The following is a 25,830-nucleotide window of genomic DNA, read 5'->3' on the forward strand; positions in this document are numbered from 1 at the left end:
AAAGTTTGCCGATAAGAAAAGAAGAGCTTCCCCCATTTTTGCTCCCGGAGACAAGGTATGGCTCTCCGCTAAATATGTCCGCTTCCGTGTCCCCAGTTACAAACTGGGACCACGCTATCTTGGTCCTTTCAAAGTCTTGTGCCAAATTAATCCTGTCTCTTACAAACTTCTTCTTCCTCCTTCTCTTCGTATTCCCAATGCCTTTCATGTCTCTCTCCTTAAACCACTCATCATCAACCGTTTCTCTCCCAAACTTGTTTCTCCCACTCCTGTTTCCGGTTCTTCTGACATCTTCTCCGTGAAGGAGATACTGGCCTCCAAGACGGTCAGAGGGAAAAAAAAATTTTGGGTTGATTGGGAGGGCTGTGGTCCTGAAGAGAGATCCTGGGAACCTGAGGACAACATCCTAGACAAAAGTCTGGTCCTCAGGTTCTCAGGCTCCAAGAAGAGGGGGAGACCCAAGGGGGGGGGTACTGTTACGCCGAGCACTCCGGGTCCCCGCTCCTCCCCGGAGCGCTCGCAACATCCTCGTTACTGCAGCGCCCTGGTCAGATCTACTGACCGGGTGCGCTGCGATACCGCCCCCAGCCGGGATGCGATTCGCTATGCGGGTGGCGCCCGCTCGCGATGCGCACCCCGGCTCCCGTACCTGACTCGCTCTCCGTCGGTCCTGTCCCGGCGCGCGCGGCCCCGCTCCCTAGGGCGCGCGCGCGCCGGGTCTCTGCGATTTAAAGGGCCACTGCGCCACTGATTGGGGCAGTTGGTCTAATTAGTGTGTTCACCTGTGCACTCCCTATGTATACCTCACTTCCCCTGCACTCCCTCGCCGGATCTTGTTGCCATTGTGCCAGTGAAAGCGTTTCCCTGTGTGTTCCTAGCCTGTGTTCCAGACCTCCTGCCGTTGCCCCTGACTACGATCCTTGCTGCCTGCCCCGACCTTCTGCTACGTCCGACCTTGCTCTTGTCTACTCCCTTGTACCGCGCCTATCTTCAGCAGTCAGAGAGGTTGAGCCATTGCTAGTGGATACGACCTGGTTACTACCGCCGCTGCAAGACCATCCCGCTTTGCGGCGGGCTCTGGTGAATACCAGTAGTAACTTAGAACCGGTCCACTAGCACGGTCCACGCCAATCCCTCTCTGGCACAGAGGATCCACCTCCTGCCAGCCGAATCGTGACACCCCTGTCCAAAAGGAAAGCAGTTTTGGGCAGCTCCACACCATATGTGACAAATCCGCACCTTCCATATTACATTTTGGGCATTTAGAGTCAAGTCTTTTTCCTATCTTATACAAGAACCCCTGCGTATATGGGATCCTATGTATCAGCTTTATCATAGAGGTTTTATGGTTCATATTGAGAGATGATTGGGAAATATTTATGAATACTTCCCTCGATTCTTTCCCATCAATCTGACCTACTACTTGCTTCCATTTATCCCTACTCTTTGGAGGAAATTTTTCTACGGAAAATCTAACTAGGCCCTTACATAAGTTACCTAATACCTTTGTTGAGGAGGACCGAAGCCCAAACATATAGTCAATTAACTCATGTATATTTATTGCCCATCTGGGGTTATTCTTCTCCTTCTCAAAAGCGCTTTTGATTTGTAAGTATGAAAAGTATTCACTCTGACTAATACTAAATTCCCTATTAAATGTTTTCCACTCTTTTAGCATGCTTTCTATCACAAAATCTTTAACTCTAATAACCCCATTTCTTTCCCAGTTAACATATTCCTTTAATTTCATCATTTCTGGAAAATTTCCATTACCCCACATTAGTGTGTAGTGCATACTACCCTTAATCCCTAATAAACGTCTCGTGAATCTCCATACTTTATTAAGCATATAACAAGTGGGGATTTTTCCCCTGTGCATACATCTTCCCCCTTCAATTAATTCCAAAGTGCTATCCCCCCTAATACCTAATTTAGAAAAAAAAACTTTTAAAACATCATCTTCCTTTATCATGTATTCAATTTGTGCCGCTATATAATACAGTTGCATATTTGGTATACCCAAACCACCACTACTCAAAGGAGGACTCAGAAATGTGTGTTTCATCCGTGTTTGTTTCCCATCCCATAAAAAATCATTAATCTCACTCTGTATTTTATTAAAATGGTGTTCCCCTAACCAAACCGGTGCTGCTCTAAGCACATGCAAAACCATAGGGAAAATAATTGTCTTTATCAGAGTAATTCTTTCAGCCATATTAATACGCAACTTTTTCCATATTTGAATTTTGTTTCTTACTTTCTGTCTCAATGGGGTAATATTCAACTGGGCAAACTCTTCTATATTTCTCGAAATCTTAATTCCTAGGTATTCCAGGGCCTCGTTTTCCTGCAAAACATGTATCACTCTCTGGCAGCCCTGGCTATCACCTGACAACATTAATAATCCTGATTTATTCCAGTTTATCTGAAAGCCAGAATATTTACCAAAATCCTTTGTCAAATCAATAATGCTAACCAGCTTTCTTCCTGGATCTGTGACAAACAATACAACATCGTCTGCATAAAGCAGTATTTTCTCCTCCTCTCCCTCGACGCCAAACCCATCAAACAAGCTGGAAGATCTAATCAACTGCGCGAGTGGTTCAATGAAGAGGGAGAAGAGGAGCCGTGATAGGGGGCATCCCTGCCTAGTTCCTCTCTGCAGCGTCACTACCTCCCGGGAAATAATATTATTAATATTAACTTTGGCTTTGGGGGATTTAAATAGGGCCCTAAGCCCCTGTAAGAAGCCTTCTCCAAGATTCATATGTTCTATTATTTTAAAGAGGAAGCCCCACTCCACCCTGTCAAACGCTTTTTGAGCGTCAAGAGACAGGATGGAGTGGGAGCCACCCTCACCCCTTGCCTGCATATTAAGAAAAACTCTTCTTATATTATTGTAGATATTTCTTCCCTGCATAAATCCTTTCTGTTCCTTCCCTATTAGCTTATCCATCACTCGTTGCAAGCGCCTGGCCCAAATTTTAGCAAAAAATTTTCTGGTCTGTGTTTAGGAGTGAAATTGGCCTAAAATCACCCATTACGCCACTTTCCCTACCTTTCTTAGGAATCAGTACAATGATGGCTTCAGCCATAGTTGGGGATAACTCCCCCCTACTCAAGGATTCATTATAAACCTCTAAAAGGTATGGCAGTAGCACACCCCCAAAACATTTATAAACTTCAAAGACCAGACCATCCGAGCCCGGGGCGGAGTTATGTACAAAGGACTTTAGGGCAGATTCCATTTCTCCTATACTAATCTCTTCCCCCATTTTCACCTTTTCTTCCTCGCTGATACTAGGGAGCCCTATTTTCTTCAAAAAAATGTCAATTTCATCATCTGACACAAAGCTTTCCCTCGAGTATAAATCCTGGTAAAATTGGATTGCCACACTTGTTATTTCCTCCTGTTTAGTACATTCCCTACCCTTTTTATTTTTTATCCCAATAATTGTTTTTTTCACTTTCTGATTAATAATTCCCATAAGTGTTTTGTTTGGTTTACCTGTTTCAACATATTGTCTCTGTTTCCTGAAAAAAATAGCGTGTTGAGCCTTCTCTAGGGCAATTTTACTGTACTGGTCTTGCAGCTTTTTAAGATGATTCCAGTTCTCCGAGTTAGGATTAATGCCATATATGCTTTCGGCTGCCGCTATTTTCCCCAGTATCGCGTTTTCCTTCTCCTTACATTTCCTTTTAAACCTGGCGATATTCCTAATGAGAAGCCCCCTCAAGAAAGCTTTTAGTGTATCCCATACTATCAGAGTATCAGCTGTGCTTTTGTTTATTTCCCAAAATTCTCTAATTTCGGAGCTTACCCCCTTTGTTACATCCTCAATTTTTAACCAATGGGGATTTATATACTAGACATGTGCAATTCGGTTCGGCACGAATGTCTAAATGACCGAATTTTACCGTTTTCGTGCATTCGGACCAATCCGAATGCACGAAAACATATTTTGAACATTCCCGAATAGCCACGATAATACGAATAGCAAAGTAACGAATACATTCGTTATTTTCCGACCATATGCTGTAAATAACGAATGCATTCGTTATTTGTAAACGAATGTGAAGAATTCGTTCTGATAACAAAGATAGTAAAAAGGATACAGATAGTTTGATTTTTCGGATACATTCGGTATTCGGGTACATTCGGTAAATCTTTTTATTCTTTTTTTGGACTTTAGCGATCCTAAAAAATTATGGAGATACCTTTTTTATAAAAATTTCGTAGGGTATCATAAAAAAATCATAATAAAAAAAGATACAGTGGTGATGGAAAAAATTGTATCTAATGAAATGTATCATTTTTATTATGAAATGTTTATTCATTTTTAAACAGGGATCAATTTATGTGAGCGGGTAAAGCACTAAAAATGTAGCCGACAATAGTAAAAATGTATTGTGTGCGTGTTTTTCACTTTTTTTTTTTAAACATTTTTAGGTAGTACTACTACTCTCAGCATGGAACACACTGTTCCATGATGGGAGTAGTAGTTACCTGTACTAATTGACAGATCGCAGGGGTCCCTTGCGATCCTCTTGTATAAGGGATAGATGCAGAGGCTGCTCTTCTATGGTCCCCTGCACTCACGTATATATACACATATTCATATTTCCCGCAGAGCTGTGATTGGCCAGATGGTTCCAGCCAATCACAGCTCTCTGTGAGAAATAGGAATATGTGTATATATACGGCCGTGCAGGGGACCATAGGAGAGCGGCCCCCGCATTCATACATTATACTGGAGGATCGCAGCGGGTGTCAGGAGTGATACCCGCAGTGATCTTTACTTTACTACAAGTACTACTACTCCCAACATGGAGTACACTCTGCTCCATGCTGGGAACTGTAGTACCTGTATTAATAGACAGATCGCAGCGGGTGTCAGAAGTTACACTGGCTGCCATATGTCTATTAATGCAGGTACTACAGCTCCCAGCATGGAGCAGAGTGTGCTCCATGTTGGGAGTATTAGTACCTGCAGTAAGGGACATATCCCAGCGGATGTCACTCCTCCTGACACCCGCTGCCATCGTCCTTATGTGAATGTCAGGATCAGCTGTTCTCAGGGCTACAGAGCCGGGAGAACAGCTGACGCTGAGCCGTAGGTATACATCGTATATCTACTGCCCAGCAAGAACTTACAGTGAGCTTGCAATGTGTATACAGTATACACATTGCTGGCTCACTTAACCCCTTGCTGAGCTGTGCGCTATGCGCAAGCCCAGCAAGGGAAGAGTTAACTTACACTGCTGGACAGTGTAGGTTAACCCTTTGGGCGGTATACACTTTATACAGCTATCTGTAGATAGCTGTATACAGTGTATACACAAGACGAAGTCCAGCTTACTTCCCTCGAGTCCCGGGCCGGGTTCGTGTAGCTCCGCCCCCTAGTGATGACGTCATTAGGGGGCGGAGCTACAGAAGGGAACAAGGCTAGTTAATCTGAAGCTCTGTTCACATTGTACGTTTTGTATAATGTGAACAGACCCTCCTGGCAGTGTCTACACAGACAGGGAGACTCCAGCTGTTGCTAAACTACAACTCCCAGCATGCCCAGACAGCCAAAGGCTGTCTGGGCATGCTGGGAGTTGTAGTTTTGCACCAATTGGTGGCTCCCTGTTTGGGTAGATATTGCATCATGGGTGCTCTCCCCAGCGGACAGTGCCAAAAATGTCATAACCAATTTTTTGTGTTTTTTTCTTCTCGTTTCAGATCCGTGTATGCAGAGGATTACTGCGGATTCGATGGATTACGGCGGATTATTTATTTTTTCCTTTAATAAAATGGTTAACGAGGGCTGGGGGGGAGTGTTTTTTTAAATAAAATAATTTTTCCAGTGTGTTGTGTTTTTTTTTATTGAATTTTCAGGGTTAGTAGTGGAAGCTGTCTTATTGACGGAATCCATTACTAGGCCAGGGCTTAGTGCTAGCCCCAAAAACAGCTAGCGCTAACCCCCAATTATTACCCCGGTACCCACCGCCACAGGGGTGCCAGGAAGAGCCGGTACCAACAGGCCCGGAGCGTCAAAATGGCGCTCCTGGGCCTAGGCGGTAACAGGCTGGCGTTATTTAGGCTGGGGAGGGCCAGTAACAATGGTCCTCGCCCACCCTGGTAACGTCAGGCTGTTGCTGTTTGGTTGGTATTGTGCTGAGAATGAAAATACGGGGAACCCTATGCGTTTTTTTTTTTTTTACATTTTTAATTCAAATTAAAAAAAAAAAATGCATAGGGTTCCCCGTATTTTCATTCTCAGCACAATACCAACCAAACAGCAACAGCCTGACGTTACCAGGGTGGGCGAGGACCATTGTTATTGGCCCTCCCCAGCCTAAATAACGCCAGCCTGTTACCGCCTAGGTCCAGGAGCGCCATTTTTGACGCTCCGGGCCTGTTGGTACCGGCTCTTCCCGGCACCCCTGTGGCGGTGGGTACCGGGGTAATAATTGGGGGTTAGCGCTAGCTGTTTTTGGGGCTAGCACTAAGCCCTGGCCTAGTAATGGATTCCGTCAATAAGACAGCTTCCGCTACTAACCCTGAAAATTCAATAAAAATAAAAAAAAACACAACACATTGGAAAAATTATTTTATTTAAAAAAACACTCCCCCACAGCCCTCGTTAACCATTTTATTAAAGGAAAAAATAAATAATCTGTCGTAATCCATCGAATCCGCAGTAATCCTCTGCATACACGGATCTGAAAAGAGAAGAAAAAAAAACACAAAAAATTGGTTATGACATTTTTGGTGCTGTCCGCTGGGGAGAGCACCCATGATGCAATGTCTACCCAAACAGGGAGCCACCAATTGGTGCAAAACTACAACTCCCAGCATGCCCAGACAGCCTTTGGCTGTCTGGGCATGCTGGGAGTTGTAGTTTAGCAACAGCTGGAGTCTCCCTGTCTGGGTAGACACTGCCAGAAGGGTCTGTTCACATTATACAAAACGTACAATGTGAACAGAGCTTCAGATTAACTAGCCTTGTTCCCTTCTGTAGCTCCGCCCCCTAATGACGTCATCACTAGGGGGCGGAGCTACACGAACCCGGCCCGGGACTCGAGGGAAGTAAGCTGGACTTCGTCTTGTGTATACACTGTATACAGCTATCTACAGATAGCTGTATAAAGTGTATACCGCCCAAAGGGTTAACCTACACTGTCCAGCAGTGTAAGTTAACTCTTCCCTTGCTGGGCTTGCGCATAGCGCACAGCTCAGCAAGGGGTTAAGTGAGCCAGCAATGTGTATACTGTATACACATTGCAGGCTCACTGTAAGTTCTTGCTGGGCAGTAGATATACGATGTATACCTACGGCTCAGCGTCAGCTGTTCTCCTGGCTCTGTAGCCCTGAGAACAGCTGATCCCGACATTCACATCAGGAGGATCGCAGCGGGTGTCAGGAGGAGTGACATCCGCTGGGATATGTCCCTTACTGCAGGTACTAATACTCCCAACATGGAGCACACTCTGCTCCATGCTGGGAGCTTTAGTAACTGCATTAATAGACATATGGCAGCGAGTGTAACTTCTGACACCCGCTGCGATCTGTCTATTAATGCAGGTACTACAGCTCCCAGCATGGAGCAGAGTGTACTCCATGTTGGGAGTGGTAGTACTTGTAGTAAAGGGAAGATCACTGCGGGTATCACTCCTGACAGCCGCTGCGATGCTCCTGTATAATGTATGAATGCGGGGGCCGCTCTCCTATGGTCCCCTGTACGGCCATATATATACACATATTCCTATTTCTCACAGAGAGCTGTGATTGGCTGGAACCATCTGGCCAATCACAGCTCTGCGGGAAATATGAATATGTGTATATATACGTGAGTGCAGGGGACCATAGAAGAGCAGCCGCCGCATCTATACATTATACAAGAGGATCGCAAGGGACCCCTGCGATCTGTCAATTAGTACAGGTAACTACTACTCCCATCATGGAACAGTGTGTTCCATGCTGGGAGTAGTAGTACTACCTAAAAAATGTTTTTAAAAAAAGTGAAAAACACGCACACACTACATTTTCATTATTGTCGGCTACATTTTTAGTGCTTTACCCGCTCACATAAATTGATCCCTGTTTAAAAATGAATAAACATTTCATAATAAAAAAGATACATTTCGTTAGATACAATTTTTTCCATCACCACTGTATCTTTTTTATTATGATTTTTTTGTGATACCCTGCGAAATTTTTATAAAAAAGGTATCTCCATAATTTATTAGGATCGCTAAAGTCCAAAAAAAGACTAAAAAGATTTACCGAATGTACCCGAATACCGAAAGTATCCGAAAAAACAACCCGAATACCCGAATACCGAATATATCCGAAAAATCTAAACCGAAAATATTGCCGAACCGAAATTTTTTTCCAAAACGAAAAAACTAAACGAAATTCGCACAAGTCTATTATATACATACTCCTAGAGGCTTCCTGTGTCTTCCTCTCCTTTTTAATATAACAGACTAACATTTCGTGGTCTGACACACACCCAGGCTCATACACTATTTTATGAGTAAAAATTAGACCTGCATTATTAACAAGGACGTGATCAATTCTGGAGGCTGTTTTGTGAGTGGCATTATAACAGGAGAATTTCTTCTTGTACGGGTATAACTTTCGCCAAGCATCCTCCCATCCCACCTCCTGACACCAGCTATAAAGCAGAGTATTATTATTTCCCAAATTTCTACCCTGCCAGTCAAGATCCTTATTCATAATGCCATTCATATCACCCATTACCCAAAGGTCAGTAAACTCTTTATCCATTTGAAAATCCATTAAGACTTGAAATGCTTCTGTTGAAAAGGGAGGGGGGATGTATGTAAACGCTAAAATAGATAACCTACCCTCCCATTTAACATAGAGAAATACAAATCTACCTCTATGATCGATTAGAGAGTTTAACACTTGCATGTTTATTACTGTTATTCGTAGACATAAACATTTTTCTGTTCTTTTTTCCGGAACCGACAGGCTCCACTTCTCGCTATGGGGTGCATCCCAGCTGGTAGTGCCTCAACCCTCCCCAACCCTCTTCCCAACCCTCCCCCCAACCTCCCATCCTCCTCCCAACCCCCCCCTCTATTGACTCGTGATACCCACGAATCTCTAAACTGCACTATACCCTCTCCCTCCGGACCCCCCCTCCACCACCTTCTACATAATTTCTGCTTCCCCTACCACTCCTACAATCCCCTCTCCTCCAGCCATTTACTGGTCTCATCGTCACTAGTGAAGAAATACACCCTTTCCTCAAATGTAATCCTCAGTCTGGCGGGGAACAAAATGGGAGGCATGGCAACACCTAGAGCCAAAAGTCTATAATTAAGCACAATACGGGAAGGTGTTTTAATAAAGATGTATTTGGAGAAAGTTCTTAATTCTTACCATGCTCCTCTTTTAATAGCCGGAGGTGGAGCAGAAAAAAAAAAAAAAAGGAAAAACAAACGAGACTCACAGTTCTGCAGTATATTCAGTTCCCAGGTCGGAAATGCATACAATCCACCACCTCTCACTTGCTGGGGGAAAAGAAGTAAAGACAGGCGAATAAGCAAATGTACTGGTAGAGATCATCAGAGCTCCAAATGAGGTAGGTATGCCAACACATCTAGCCCCCTCTAGCTTGATTCATGCCGAGGCTGTCAGAACAACAAAGTCCAGCGTCCCCATAAAGGATACCAGGGATGCCTCACTATTTTTCCGTACATCCCTCCATGACACCTCCCATAGTGGGAAGAGGGACATACCCTGGTATTCCCCTGGCAAACATTTTCCATAGCATTTTCCATAATACTGGTTGAGCCACTAATCATAATGTCATAGTATAGCCTAGAGAGCTCGATTATCCCGAGGAGAGCTAGCATTTACATAGCGCAGCGGAGCCCCACCATCAGTGCAGCAGCATATAGAGTAATGTAGCTCCACTTACAGTCTTTCACTGGCTCAATCTGTCTCCACACACTCCTTCAGCCCTTGGAGCAGGCTCCTGTGCCTCTCGTCCTGCCTCGGCGTCTTCCTGGAACACTGAGTCACCTGACTGCTGGATCACATGGTCCCATCCAGCCACTAACCATGAAGCTGTCAGGCCCCTCTCCAGGAGCCTGAGCTGGCTCAGCTGTGCCTGAGCGTACCATCGCCCGACCGTGTCCGGATCCTGTCCTCCTGTGAGGGAGCTCGATCAGCGGCACATCTTCATTGAGAGGAGGGGGGAGGAGGGGGGAAGCCAGGGCAGGGTTGCAGGAGTTTTTCCCTGGCAGCGTTCGGCGGGTGAGGGGCCGGTCCGGAGGCCCGGAGCTGACGGCGTTACGTCATGCCGTTGCGTGACCCTCTCCTTCATTTGAAATGTTAAATGGTTTAGGCTCCAAATCACATTTTGCCCCCCATTATACTCTATGGGCATTCCATTTTGTCATTACCCTTGTCATTTATAGAAACAAATTATAATCCCCCTCAATCTCAATTTTAAATAATCCCAATGAATATGAAGAATATGCCTGCTAAAGATTTATTTGACATGTTAAATGGTTCAGACTTTACATCAAATTTTGCTTCCTATTATAGTCTATGGGCATTCCATTTTGCCATTCTGCAGAAAACAGTGATACTTTCACTTAATCTAAATATTAAACAATAGGGGAAATTTATCAAAGCATCAATTTAGACCAAACTACAGAGCATTAGGCTGGTCTATTGTGCGCCTAATTTATCAAAAGGCGCACGGCTCTCGATAAATTCTATGCACAGACTTCATGATCTATGCTTTAGTCTATATTTAAACCTGCTCCAGCATGGTCTGACATTTCAGCGTACTTTCAGCCAATGCGACTTGTCGCTGAAAAGTCGCTTTTGATAAATTCAGCACCAATCCATTTTTCCGTCTAAAATAGACTAGAATGCATCATGTTCTAAAAATCCTCTAAAGCAAAAGTTGCAAAAAAGTCGCACATATTTAGAATGCGACTTTCTGTGCGACAAATTTAGACAGGAAAAACCAGTTTAAATCCTTTGATAAATCTTCCCCAATGTCACTGAGTTCAGAGAGTATGTCTGATGGAGATTTATTAGATATGTCAAACCGTTTTGTCTCTAATTCAAATATTACATTTCCATTATTCTCTATGGGCATTCCATTGTGTCATTCCTTTTAGTATGTCCCCAGATTTACATGCAAATGAGCTCATATTTCACTTCCCATTATAGTCTATTGGCATTCCATTGTGTAATACCATCTTGTCATTCTGCAGAAAACAATGATAATTCTACTTACGGTAATTTGAATATTAAACAATGTCACTGAGTTTTGAGAGTTTGTCTGATAAAGATTTATTAGATATGTCAAACAGTTTTGTCTCTAATTTGAATATAACATTTCCATTATTCTCTATGGGCATTCCACTCTGGCCCATTATTCTCTATGGGCATTCCCCTCCCCTGTTAAAGTCTATGGGCATTTCACTTTGTCATTCCTTTTAGTATGTCCCGTAAATCTGTGTTATTCAGATAAGTAAACGTTACCACAAGTGTTCCCCAGGTAGAGTAGCTCATTCTATAAGGAAAATTACCTGGGATTATAGCTGTTTTCTATGGAATAACAGGGAAATGGTAGAATGGAATGCCCATAGACTATAATGGGAAGCAGAATTTGATGTGGAGTCTGAACCATTTAACAAATCAAATAAATGTTTAGTGGGCATACTCTACATACTCAGTGGGATTATATAAAAGTGAGATTTAGAGGGATTATCATTGTTTTCTATAAAATGATAAGGGTTATGACAAAATGGAATGCCCATAGACTATAATGGAAAGTAAAATATGAGCTCATTTGCACATAAATCTGTGTTATTTAGGAAATTCAACCACAAGTGTTCCCCAGGTAGAGTAGCACATTCTAAAAGGAAAATTACCTGGGATTATAGCTGTTTTCTATGGAATAACAGGGAAATGGTAGAATGGAATGCCCATAGACTATAATGGGAAGCAGAATTTGATGTGGAGTCTGAACCATTTAACATATCAAATAAATGTTTTGCGGGCATACTCTACATACTCAGTGGGATTATTTAAAACTGAGATTTAGAGAGATTATCATTGTTTTCTATAAAATGACAAGGGTTATGACAAAATGGAATGCCCATAGACTATAATGGGAAGCAGAATTTGAGGTCATTTGCACATAAATCTGTGTTATTTAGGAAATTCAGCCTTGCCACAAGTGTTCCCCAGGTAAAGTGGCACATTCTAAAAGGAAAATTACCTGAGATTATAGCTGTTTTCTATGGAATAACAGGGAAATTGTAGAATGGAATGCCTATAGACTATAATGGGAAGCAGAATTTGATGTGGAGTCTGAACCACGTAACATACCAAATAAATGTTTAGCGGGCATACTCTACATACTCAGTGGGATTATTTAAAACTGAGATTTAGAGGGATTATCATTGTTTTCTGTAAAATGACAAGGGTTATGACAAAATGGAATGCCCATAGACTATAATGGGACGTAAAATATGAGCTCATTTGCAGATAAATCTGTGTTATTTAGGAAATTCAAGTTTACCATAAGTGTTTCCTAGGTAGAGTAGCACATTCTAAAATGAAAATTACCTGGGATTATAGCTGTTTTCTAAGAAATAACAGGGAAATGGTAGAATGGAATGCCCATAGACTATTATGGGAAACAGAATTTGATGTGGAGTCTGAACCATTTAACATATCAAATAAATGTTTTGCGGGCATACTCTACATACTCAGTTGGATTATTTAAAACTGAGATTTAGAGGGATTATCATTGTTTTCTTTAAAATGACAAGGGTTATGGCAAAATGGAATGCCCATAGACTATAATGGGAAGCAGAATTTGAGGTCATTTGCACATAAATCTGTGTTATTTAGGAAATTCAACCTTGCCACAAGTGTTCCCCAGGTAAAGTAACACATTCTAAAAGGAAAATTACCTGGGATTATGGCTGTTTTCTATGGAATAACAAGGAAATTATAGAATTGAATGCCTATAGACTATAATGGGAAGCAGAATTTGATGTGGAGTCTGAACCATGCAACATATCAAATAAATATTTAGCGGGTATACTCTACATACTCAGTGGGATTATTTAAAACTGAGATTTAGAGGGATTATCATAGTTTTCTATAAAATGACAAGGGTTATGACAAAATGGAATGCCCATAGACTATAATGGGACGTAAAATTTGAGCTAATTTTCACGTAAATTTGTGTTATTTAGGAAATGTAACCTTGCTACAAGTGTTCCCCAGGTAGAGTAGCACATTCTAAAAGGAAAATTACCTGGGATTATAGCTGTTTTCTATGGAATAACAGGGAAATGGTAGAATGGAATGCCCGTAGACTATAATGGGAAGCAGAATTTGATGTGGAGTCTGAACCACTTAACATATCAAATGAATGTTTAGCGGGCATACTCTACATACTCAGTGGGATTATTTAAAACTGAGATATGAAGGGATTATCATTGTTTTCTATAAAATGACAAGGGTTATGAAAAAATGGAATGCCCATAGACTATAATGGGAAGTAAAATATGAGTTCATTTGCACGTAAATCTGTGTTATTTAGGAAATTCAACCTTGCTACAAGTGTTCCCCAGGTAGAGTAGCCCATTCTAAAAATGAAAACTACCAGGGATTATAGCAATTTTTTATGGAATAACAGGAAAATGGTAGAACGGAATGCCCATAGACTATAATGGGAAGCAGAATTTGATGTGGAGTCTGAACCACTAAACATCTCAAATAAATGTTTAGCGGCATACTCTACATACTCAGTGGGAATATTTAAAAGTGAGATTTAGAGGGATTATCATTTTTTTCTATAAAATGACAAGGGTTATGACAAAATGGAATGCCCATAGACTATAATGGGAAGTAAAATTTGAGCTCATTTGCATGTAAATCTGTTTTATTTAGGAAATTCAAGCTTACCATAAGTGTTCCCTAGGTAGAGTAGCACATTCTAAATGAAAATAACCTGGGATTATAGCTGTTTTTCTATGGAATAACAGGCAAATAGTAGAATGATATGCCCATAGAGTATAATGGGAAGCAAAATGTGATTTGGAGCCTAAACCATTTAACACATCAAATTAGCCTTTACCACAGGTGTTCCCCAGTCAGGGTAGCATATTATTAAATGGAATTTACCTGGGATTATAGCGGTTTTCTATAGCATGCAAAAGTGAATAACAAAATGGAATGCCCATAGACTATTATGGGAAGCAATATTTGATGTGGAGCCTGGACCAATTAACATATTAAATAAATGTTAAGCAGACGTAACCTTCATACTGGTTTAACCCCTTAAGGACCGGGGGGTTTTCCGTTTTTGCATTTTCAAAAATCATAACTCTTTCAATTTTGCACCTAAAAATCCATATTATTGCTTATTTTTTGCGCCTCCAATTCTACTTTGTAATGACGTCATTCATTTTGCCCAAAAATCTACGGTGAAACGGAAAAATAAATCATTGTGCGCCAAAATTGAAAAAAACCCCGCAGTTTTTTAACTTTTGGGGGCTTCCATTTCTACGTAGTACATTTTTCGGTAACAATGACACCTTATCTTTATTCTGTAGGTCCATACGATTAAAATTATACCCTACTTATATAGGTTTGATTTAATACGTTTAAAATTGTCATCTTCTGACCCCTATAACTTTTTTTGCATTGATAGGACTTATTTTATTCATTATTTCATGATATAAAAAGTGACCAAAAATGCACTATTTTGGACTTTGGAATTTTTTTGCGCGCACGCCATTGACCGAGCGGTTTAATTAATTATATATTTTTATAATTCGGACATTTCCGCACGCGGTGATACCATATATGTTTATTTTTATTTACACTGTGTTTTTTTTTTTTATGGGAAAAGGGGGGTGATTCAAACTTTTAATAGGGGAGGAGTTAAATGATCTTTATTAACTTTTTTTTTGCAGTGTTATAGCTCCCATAGGAACCTATAACACTGCACACACTGATCTTTCACATTGATCACTGGTTTCTCATAAGAAACCAGTGATCGATGATTCTGCCGCTTGACTGCTCATGCCTGGATCTCAGGCACTGAGCAGTCATTCGGCGATCGGACAGCGAGGAGGCAGGTAGGGGCCCTCCCGCTATCCTGTAAGCTGTTCGGGATGCCGCGATTCCGCCGCGGCTATCCCGAACAGCCCACTGAATTAACCGGCAGCTTTCACTTTCACTTTTAGCCGTGCGGCTAAGCTCTGAGCGTGCGGCTAAAGGGTTCATAGAGTGCGGTGCCGCGATCGGCGCTGCGCGCTATTAGCGGCGGGTCCCGGCTTCACTATGATGCCGGGCCCACCATGATATGATGCGGGGTTACCGTGTAATCACAGGAGCAGGACCAAGGACGTACCAGTAAGTCCTTGGTCCTTAAGGGGTTAAAATTGTGATTGAGTGGAATTATAATTGGTTTCGATGAAAGCCTAAACCATTTAATTTATCAAAATAGCCTGTACCACAAGTGTTCCCCGGGTAGTGTAGCACATTGTAAAATTGAAATTATCTGGGATTATAGCTGTTTCTTATAGAAGGCAAAGGGGGATGACAAAATGGAATGCCCATAGACTATAATGGGAAGTAAAATATGAGCTCATTTGCATGTAAATCTGTGTTATTGAGGAAATTCAACTTTACCACAGGTGTTCCCCAGGTAGTGTAGCACATTGTTAAATGGAAATTATCCGAGATTATATGTGCTTATTTTGGTATGTTTAACGCCGAGTGCTCCGGTCTCTGCTTCTGGAACAGCGCGCTCCCGGCGTTCCTGCCCTGTACGCTCCCCGGGCAAACACGCTGACTGGGAGCGCAATTATGTTAACATGCTTGACGGGGATGCGGGTCGCATGGCAGGTCGTGCCCACACGTGATCAACGTCCCGTTCCTACTCACAGGTCCCCGCTCGGTCCTTTGTTCTGCCTGTGTCGTACCTGCTATTTAAGGCACGCGCGCCGGCTCTCTGAAATTAAAAGGGCCAGCGCACCAGTGATTGGTGCCTGGCCCAAATTAGTCAATTAGCCAAAAGTATAACAGTGTCCTGCCCCTTCATGCCCTTGCCGGATCTTGGTCACAGTATTGCTCTTGAGAAAGCTTTTATTGTGTATTCCTTGCCCGTTGCTGACCCATTGCTATTGACTACCGCCTGTGAACCGTTGCCGCCTGCCCTGACCTATTGCTACATCTGACCTTGCCTCTTCCTGTCCCTTCTGTACCGTGCCTATCTCAGCTGCCAGAGAGGTTGAGTCGCTACTGGGTGGAACAACCTGGGGGTTACCTGCCGCAGCAAGTCCATCCCGCTTTGCGGCGGGCTCCGGGGAAAACCAGCAACCCCTTAGACTCCGTTCCCCTGGTACGGCCCACGTCATCTCTGGCACAGTGGATCCACCACCAGCATCCTGCTTCTATCTCACAGTCCGGATCCTGACAGTATGCAAAGGTCAATGCAAAATGGAATGCCAATAGACTATAATGGGAAGCAAAATTTGATGTGGAGTGTGAACCATTTAACATATCAAATAACTCTTCAGCAGGCATCCTGTGCAAGTATAGTGGGATTATTTATATTTAAGATTGAGTGGGATTATAATTGGTTTCTATAAAATGTCAAGTGAAATGACACAATGGAATGCTAATAGACTATAATGGAAAGCAAATTTTGATTTAAAGTATGAACCATTTAACATATCAGATACATCTTAAAAGTACAGTCCCACATTCCACTTAAGCAGCCTATTTCATGCTGTGCAAAATCTCCTGCTGCAGAGGGAAATACGCTGCATAATCCCTGATCACCATACACACAGGGCTCTCTGGCAGCAGCTCCTATGTGTACAGTGAGCTTGGGAGGTGAGGCCGCGTGTTACAGTCACGCTGGTGCATGGCCCTGCCTCCAAGACTCGCTGCGCACACAGGGCTGCTGCCAGAGAGCCCTGTGTGTATGGTGATCAGGGATTATGCAGCGTATTTCCCGCTGCAGCAGGAGATTTTGCACAGCATGAAATAGGCTGCTTAAGTGGAATGTGGGACTGTACTTTTAAGATGTATCTGATATGTTAAATGGTTCATACTTTAAATCAAAATTTGCTTCCCATTAAAGTCTATTAACATTCCATTGTGTCATTCCACTTGACATTTTATAGAAACCAATTATAATCCCACTCAATCTTAAATATAAATAATCCCACTAAACTTGCACAGGATGCCTGCTAAACATTTATTTGATATGTAAAATGGTTCAGACTCCACATCAAATTTTGCTTCCCATTATAGTCTATGGACATTCCATTTTGCATTGACCTTTGCATACCATAATAAACAGATATAATCCCAGATAGTTTCCATTTAACAATGTGCTACTCTACCTGGGGAACACTTGTGGTAAAGTTGAATTTCCTAAATAACACAGATTTACATTATAGTCTATGGGCATTCCATTTTGTCATTACCCCCCTCATTTTATAGAAACCAATTATAATCCCACTCAATCACAATTTTAAATAATCCCACTGAGTATGAAGGTTACGCCTGCTTAACATTTATTTAATATGTTAATTGGTCCAGGCTCCACATTAAATATTGCTTCCCATTATAGTCTATGGGCATTCCATTTTGTTATTCACTTTTGCATGCTATAGAAAACCGCTATAATACCAGGTAAATTCCATTTAATAATATGCTACCCTGACTGGGGAACACCTGTGGTAAAGGCTAATTTGATATGTTAAATGGTTTAGGCTCCAAATCACATTTTGCTTCCCATTATACTCTATGGGCATATCATTCTACCATTTTCCTGTTATTCCATAAAAAATAGATATAATCCCAGGTAATTTTCATTTAACAATGTGCTACTCTACTTGGGGAACACTTGTGGTAAAGTTTACTTATCTGAATAACACTAATTTACGTGCAAATGAGCTCATATTTTACGTCCCATTATAGTCTATGGGCATTCCATTTTGTCATAACCCTTGTCATTTTATAGAAAACAATGATAATCCCTCTAAATCTCACTTTTATATAATCCCACTGAGTATGTAGAGTATGCCGCTAAACATTTATTTGATATGTTAAATGGTTCAGACTCCACATCAAATTCTGCTTCCCATTATAGTCTATGGGCATTCCATTCTACCATTTCCCTGTTATTCCATAGAAAACAGCTATAATCCAAGGTAATTTTCCTTTTAGAATGTGCTACTCTACCTGGGGAACACTTGTGGTAAAGTTTACTTATCTGAATAACACTAATTTACATGCAAATGAGCTCATATATCACTTCCCATTATAGTCTATGGGCATTCCATTGTGTAATCCCATTTTGTCATTCTGCAGAAAACAATGATAATTCTACTCACGGTAATTTGAATATTAAACAATGTCACTGAGTTTTGAGAGTTTGTCTGATAAAGATTTATTAGATATGTCAAACAGTTTTGTCTCTAATTTAAATATAACGTTTCCATTATTCTCTATGGGCATTCCACTCTGGCCCATTATTCTCTATGGGCATTCCCCTCCCCTGTTAAAGTCTATGGTCATTCCACTTTGTCATTCCTTTTAGTATGTCCCGTCCTCAATGCCGAAATGGGCTATGTGCTTGAAAGGATAAGGAATTAGCCATACTAAAATAATATTTTACATTATGCCGCTAATTTATGCTGGGATAACATTTGGCGCCCACCAGGTGGCGCTATGTAGCTTTCTCGCCTAGGCGTCTTCGCTTTCTCTCTATGTCTTGACGTCATCAAATCCTTGAGATTGGCGGAAGTGCCGCGTCAACCGATAGTCTGTGATGGAGCAAGTCGGCATGCAACTGCCTCAGAGCCCAAGCGCCTTGTGTTTTGATAAGGATGAGTTTATGAAGGTTCGGAGAACAGTGTGTTAGTTGAGCGAGTTGTGTGTTCACCTACAAGAGCCTGTCCGTATTGTGCAGTGCATGCTGTGTCCAAACCACGATCAATCTTCCTGGGAATATCCCCCCCCCCCCATATTGGATTGACCGGTCTTTCCCTGAACGCAATGTTAAGGGAAGACCTATCAGTTTAGCAACTTGGAGAGAAACCTGGCAGTCTGACTCCTGAACATGTCGCCACACTGTGCATCTGCAGCAGGGGAAGTCTCATTTTAATTGTGTGGACGTATCTGTATCTAGTTTTTATACACTACAATATTTCAAAGTAACGCTCAGTTGAGACCAGGGAGCCTGTCATATAACCTATTTGGGGCCTGTAGTTCATACATCACACAGGCTCCATTTAAAGGTGCTGTCCAGGGATAATACATTTTGGGTTGGTGTAAAAGATGACCGAAAAGGAAGGGCTCTGACAGCAGAGGCGAAGCATCCTCAGTCACTGATTGGCTGAGAGGGGGAGTTCCTGTATGGCTGATTAGTGACAGCTGTGAGGATTGGAGGACATAAATATTGTGATATTGTCTTTTTATTATGTTCTATTTTTGTTTTAACCACTATAGCTATAATTATGTTTGTGTGTATGTATGTGTGTGTGTATATGTGTGTGTGTGTGTATATCTCATAATGTGTGTGTAAAGTGGTAATGGTTAGATTAATAGTACCTATAGGTTTTCATATCTCTGCATCCGCTGTGAAATGTCCTTCAATCACTTCCGCTTCATACTTTCTTCAAGTATTGTACTGTATTCTTCATCCATGCATACAGTCATTAGTTTAGCAATGGGTTATACAAGTTTCATTATTTTACATAGTTAAACGTACCAGGACGTACATTTACATCCTATACATGACCACAAACACCGGAACGGTGCTCTTGTCATGCGTGGCAGGCCCCGGCCTGGTATCAGCAGCCAGGGACCCGCTAGCAATGGTGCACGTCAGTGATCGTGCTCATGTGTGCCATTAACCCCTTAGATTTCGTGATCAATACAGATCACGGCAGTGCGGCACTTAATATGAAAGATCAGATCGCCCGAAGCACTGCCGCGGGCATCCGATCATCTGTAATGACGGACGGAGGTCCCCTCACCTGTCTCCATCCGTCTCGTCGGGTCTTCTGCTCTGGTCTACGGCATTTTAAATGGCTGATCTGATCACCCACAGGGATCAGATTAGCCAAGATAGCGGACATCCGCTGGCGTCTTCTTCTCTAGTCTGACATTGAGCAGACCAGAGAAGATCACTGTTAATACTGATCAGTGTTATGTCTATGCATAACATTGAACAGTATTAGCAATTAAATGATTGCTATAAATAGCCCTCATGGGGACTATTAACCTCTTAAGGACTCAGGGCGTACCTGTACGCCCTGAGCCCGGTCCCAGTGTGAAAAATGGGGTCACGCCGTGACCCCTCATCACACCGGGTCGGCCCCGGCTAACGATAGCCGGGACCCTGGGCTAACAGCGTGCAGCACCGATCGTTGTGCCGCGCGCTGTTAACCCTTCAGAGGCGGCGATCAAAGTTGATTTCCACGTCTGAAAACGAAAGTAAACGCTTCCCTGCAGCTCAGTCGGGCTGATCGGGACATCGCGATCAAATCGCGATGTTCCGATCAGCTGGGACCCAGGCGGAAGCCCCTTACCTGACTCCGCGGAGTCCGATCGGGGTTTGATTGCTCCAAGCCTGAGCTACAGGCTTGAGCAATCGAGCCGCTATCTCGCTGATCCGTGCAAAGCTATGGCTTTGCAGGGATCAGCATAAGAGGAGATCAGTGTGTGCAGTGTTATAGCCCCCTATGGGAGCTATAGCACTGCAAAAAAAAAAAAGTGAAAAAAAAGTTAACAAAGGTCATTTAACCCCTTCCCTAATAAAAGTTAGAATCACCCCCCTTTTCCCATTAAAAAAACTGTGTAAATAAAAATAAAATAAACATATGTGGTATCGCCGCGTGCGTAAATGTCCGAACTATAAAATTATATCATTAATTTAACCACACGGTCAATGGCGTACGCACAAAAAAATTCCAAAGTCCAAAATAGCGTATTTTTGGTCACTTTTTATATCATAAAAAAATGAATAAAAAGCAAAAAATGATCCCTCATACCGGCCCGTACGCGGAAAAATAAAAAAGTTGCAGGAGTCAGAAGATGACAGTTTTAAACGTATAAATGTTCCGGCATGTAGTTATGATTTTTTTTCAGAAGCGCTACAAAATCAAACCTATATAAGTATAGTATCATTTTAACCGTATGGACCTACAAAATAAATATAAGGTGTAATTTTTACCAAAAAATGCACTGCATAGAAACGGAAACCCCCAAAAGTTACAAAATGAAAATTTTTTCTTTAATTTTGTTGCACAATGATTTTTTTTTCCGTTTCGGCGTGGATTTTTTGGTAAAATGACTGATGTCACTGCAAAATAGAATTGGTGGCGCAAAAAATAAGACATCATATGGATTTTTAGGTGCAAAATTGAAAGCGTTATGATTTTTAGAATGTGATGAGGAAAAAATGAAAATGCAAAAACGGAAAAATGCTGAGTCCTTAAGGGGTTAAAGTGTTGAAAAAAAAAAGTGAAAAATCCCCGCCAATAAAAATGTAAATCGTTCGTTTTTCCCATTTTACTCGCAGAAAGTGTAAAGGGGGAAAAAAAATGAATAAACATATTTGGTATCACCGCATGCGTAAACGTCCGGACGATGAATGGCGTAAATGTAACAAAAAAGTCAAAAATTGCAGTTTTTTTGTCACATAGTATAAAAATTTTTTTATTTATTAAGTTTTATATATGCAAATGGTGTATCAATGAAGTACAGATCACAGCGAAAAAAATGAGCCCTCATACCGCTGCTTATACGAAAAAATGAGTTATAAGTCATCAAAATAGAGGGATTTTAACCCCTTAAGGACGCAGCTCATTTTCACCTTAAGGACGGAGCCATTTTTTGCAATTCTGACCACTGTCACTTTATTCATTAATAACTCTAAGATGCTTTTACCGATTTATTCTGATTCTGAGATTTTTTTCGTGACATATTCTACTTTATTTTAATGGTAAATTTTCGTCGTTACTTGCATCCTTTCTTGGTGAAAAATCCCAAAATGTCATGAAAATCTTGAAGTTTGCATTTTTCTAACTTTTAAACTCTCTGCTTGTAAGGAAAATGGATATTCCAAATAAATGTTATATTGATTCACAAATACAATATGTTTAATTTATGTTGGCATCATAAAATGGACATATTTTTACTTTTTGAAAAAATTAGAGGGCTTCAAAGTATAGCAGCAATTTTCAAAATTTTCGTGAAAATTGCTAAATCTGAAGGGACAGATGTTACAGAACTACAACTTTCAGCATGCCTGGGCAGTCTAGGCATGCTGAGAGTTGTAGTTTTGCAACATCTGGAGGGCTACCGTTTGGGCACCACTGTAATAGCGGTCTCCAAACTGTGAACCTCCAGATGTTGAAAAACTACAACTGCCAGCATGCCCAGACAGCCTTTGGCTGTCTGGGCATGCTGGGAGTTACAGTTTGGCAACCACTAGGAATGCAGCAGTAAAGATCGCTTTACTGCCACCTTCCTAGATGCTCCACACCGTCGCCTCCCTACCTGCGCCGCTGATCTCCGCTGATGTCATCGACGATCGGCGGTCCTCACGGCATCATCTTTGCAGGTACTGGCCACCATCTTCTCCCCCCGTTCTGCCTGAGATCCAGGGGTGGGCAGAGCGGGGGTTTCCATGGCAACCCCCAGTCTTCAACTGCCATTGGTCAGCACTCATTGCTGACTAATGGCAGGGGATAGGAGGAGGCTGCAGCATTGCAACCTAGCTCCTATCCCTCAGGATGATCGGGGCTGTCACTGACAGCTCCGATCATCCCTATTTTCCGGGTGATCGGGTCACCATAGACCCGATCAGCCCGGTATAGCAGAAAATCGCATTTCTGAATTGATATGCGATTTCCTGCGATCGCCGACATGGGGGGTTTCAGGACCCCCCTCTGCGATGTGGCGGGATGCCTGCTGAATGATTTCAGCAGGCATCTCGGTCCGGTCCCCAACCGGCTAGCGGCGGGGACCGAAATTCCCACGGGTGTACCCATACGCCCTACATCTTTAAGGACTTGGGATGCTGGGCGTATGCGTCCTGAACAGGTTAAACGCACTAATATTAAGTTAGATTTTTTATTTTTTTTTAAAGCAGTACAATAATAAATAAAAAAAAAATGTATTTAATCATGGGTATAATTTTATTCATATTAATCCACAGAATAAAGAAATCATGTAATTTTTACCATAAATTGTAGAGTGTGAAAACGAAACCTTCACAAATTTGCAAAATTGCGGTTTTCTTTTCAATTTCCCCACACAAATAGTATTTTAAAAATTTCACCATACATTTTGTGGTAAAGTGAGTGATGTCATTACAAAGGACAACTGTTTGTGCAAAAAATAAGCCCTCACACTAGTCTATGGATGAAAATATAAAAAAAAGTTAGCATTTTTAGAAGGTGAGGAGTAAAAAACGAAAACTCAAAAATAAAATTGTCTGTGTCCTTAAGGCCAAAATGGGCTGAGTCCTTAAGGGGTGAAACATGAGTATAGTTTTGATTGTATTGACCCACAGAATAAATGTCAGTTTCACCATAAAGTGCACAGCTTAAAAATGAACCCCGCCCCCGAAATGATTTTCTTTAAAATTTTCCACTAAAAATTTTTCGTTGTTCCCTCATGTGATTTTCGTTTTTATTTTTCGGCTAAAAATATTTTTTTTGTTGCGCCAGACATTTTATGGTAAAATGAAAGCTGCTATTACAAAGTAAAAATCCCTCATGTGGGTCTGTGGGTGAAAAAGAAAAAGCTATTGGCTGTGTCCTTAAAGGACATCTGCAGCGTTACAAACACTTATCCCCTATCCTCAAGATAGGGGATAAGTGTTTGATCGCGGGGGGTCCGAACGCTGGGGCCCCCGGCGATCTCCTGTACGGGGCCGCGGCTCTCCCGTGCAGGGGGCGTGCCAGCCAGGCACGCCTCCTCCATGCATCTCTATGGGAGAGGCGGTGGAGGCAGCAGACGTGCCTCCCGCATCCCCCATAGAACTGTATGGGGACGGGGAGGAGACGGGGCGTCACAGTCGACCTCTAGGTCGACGCTACGTGCCTTAGCGCTCACCATGAGTTAGGGAGATCGGGGGAAAGGGGTCCCAAGTGTCAGACCCCCCGCGATCAAACACTTATCCCCTATCCTGTGGATAGGGGATAAGTGTAATGCCGCTGCAGTTGTCCTTTAAGGGAGATCTGTAGTAGTAATTTATGAGAATCCCCTGTGCCCGGGCTGCAAAAAGTAACAACCCAACTTTAACTCTCCCCTTCCGACGTTCCCTCGTTGCGCAGGACATTGCTGAGTGCATGTGTCACCGAGCCCAGGAAGCAGGAAGAAGATTGGGACATCAATATTTGCACAATGGGGGAATGTCAGTGTTTGTTTTGTAACTTTTTGCAGCCCGGGCACAGGGGATACTCAAAAATGACTACTACAAATGCAAGGGGTTGTCCAATATTAGAAAAATGCTGCTTTTAACAAAAACATCAGTCCTGTCCTTAGGTTGTATGTAGTGGTGCAGTTGCCCATAGCAACCAATCAGATTGCTGCTTACATTTTCCCCAGGATTCTTTAAAAATGAAAGAAGCACTCTGGTTGCTATGGGCAACTGCACTACTCTTCCTCTGCACTGGTTTTGATAAATCTCCCCCAACTTGTGGACAGGAGTGTTGCTGTGAAGCAGCATCTTTCTAATTCTGGACAACTTCTTTAAGAGACATAACTTTTATTTTTCCTTCCACAGAGCCATTTGGGGGCTTGTTTTTTGTGGGACCAATTGTATTTTGTAATGACACCTTTCATTATTCTGTGGGTTAATCTGATAATGATACTCATAGTCCCGTATTAACTTTTTTTTTTTTTTTTTGTATTTACTACTTTTTAACCTTAGAGAGACAGCCCATTTTGGCCTTAAAGGAGATATCCAGTGGTGAAAAACTTATCCCATATCCTAAGGATAGGGGATAAGTCTCAGATCGCAGGAAGGTATTGACTGTAGGAGCAGGCTGTCAGTAGCAGCCATCGCATCTCAAGCACTCACTTTGCCCACGCAGAGCATGTTGTCTAAGGGTTAAAGATCGAAAGAAAGAAAAAATGAATTTTTCAGCTGCATATAATACAGTGTGCCTTCAGTTGCCTAAAAAAAATAAATAAATAAATAAAAAAATACTGGCCCGGATTTACAAAAAAACTTCACAGTGTAAACTTAGACTTCTATTGTGCAGATTTATCAAAGTGTGTGGTTCATGTTCATCCCAGTTTATAGTTGATGTACTTTAGGCCAGAGTCATGCACCAATATGTTGGCTTGTTTGTTCGCACATATAGGCCTGGCACTTACCAGAGACCCCACTCCTTTGCTGCGTCCGGTGGAAAAGTGTCATTTAAGTATTTGAAACTTAACCCAAATGTGGTGTAAAGTCATATGTGCTAGTTTTTTGGTGCAAATTGCACCAAAATTCTATTGCAATAGTAAATCTGGGCCGCTGTGTGTTGCAGTAATGCCAAGGATCAAGGGGGAGATTTATCATTGTGTGGCTGTGTGTAGTCATTCCTCCTGCCTTTTTTTTTTTTTGCTGTGTTTTTGGCTTATACAGGAAAAATTTAAAATCACCTCTGAACTTGGTGAGGCTGATGCTGTTTGGACCATTTTGACTATAGCAACCAGTCAAATAGCTTTCATTTTACAGAAGCCTTTTTATAAATTAAAGAAGAAATCTGATTGGTTGCAATGGGCAA

The 25,830-nt window shown here is 42.0% G+C and overlaps 1 protein-coding gene across 1 annotated transcript in view; it reads left to right on the top strand.

Moving 5' to 3' along the window:
- Positions 1-18,814: 18,814 nt before the first annotated feature.
- COG2 (component of oligomeric golgi complex 2) overlaps positions 18,815-25,830 on the top strand; it is a 273,237-nt gene continuing 266,221 nt past the window's right edge. The window contains exon 1 of the mRNA XM_056566965.1: positions 18,815-18,935. Coding sequence (XP_056422940.1) covers positions 18,864-18,935 — 72 coding nt within the window. The 5' untranslated portion in view covers positions 18,815-18,863. The remainder of the gene's footprint in view (positions 18,936-25,830) is intronic.

Source organism: Hyla sarda, chromosome 3, assembly GCF_029499605.1.
Source record: "Hyla sarda isolate aHylSar1 chromosome 3, aHylSar1.hap1, whole genome shotgun sequence".
NCBI classification, from domain to species: Eukaryota; Metazoa; Chordata; class Amphibia; order Anura; family Hylidae; genus Hyla; species Hyla sarda.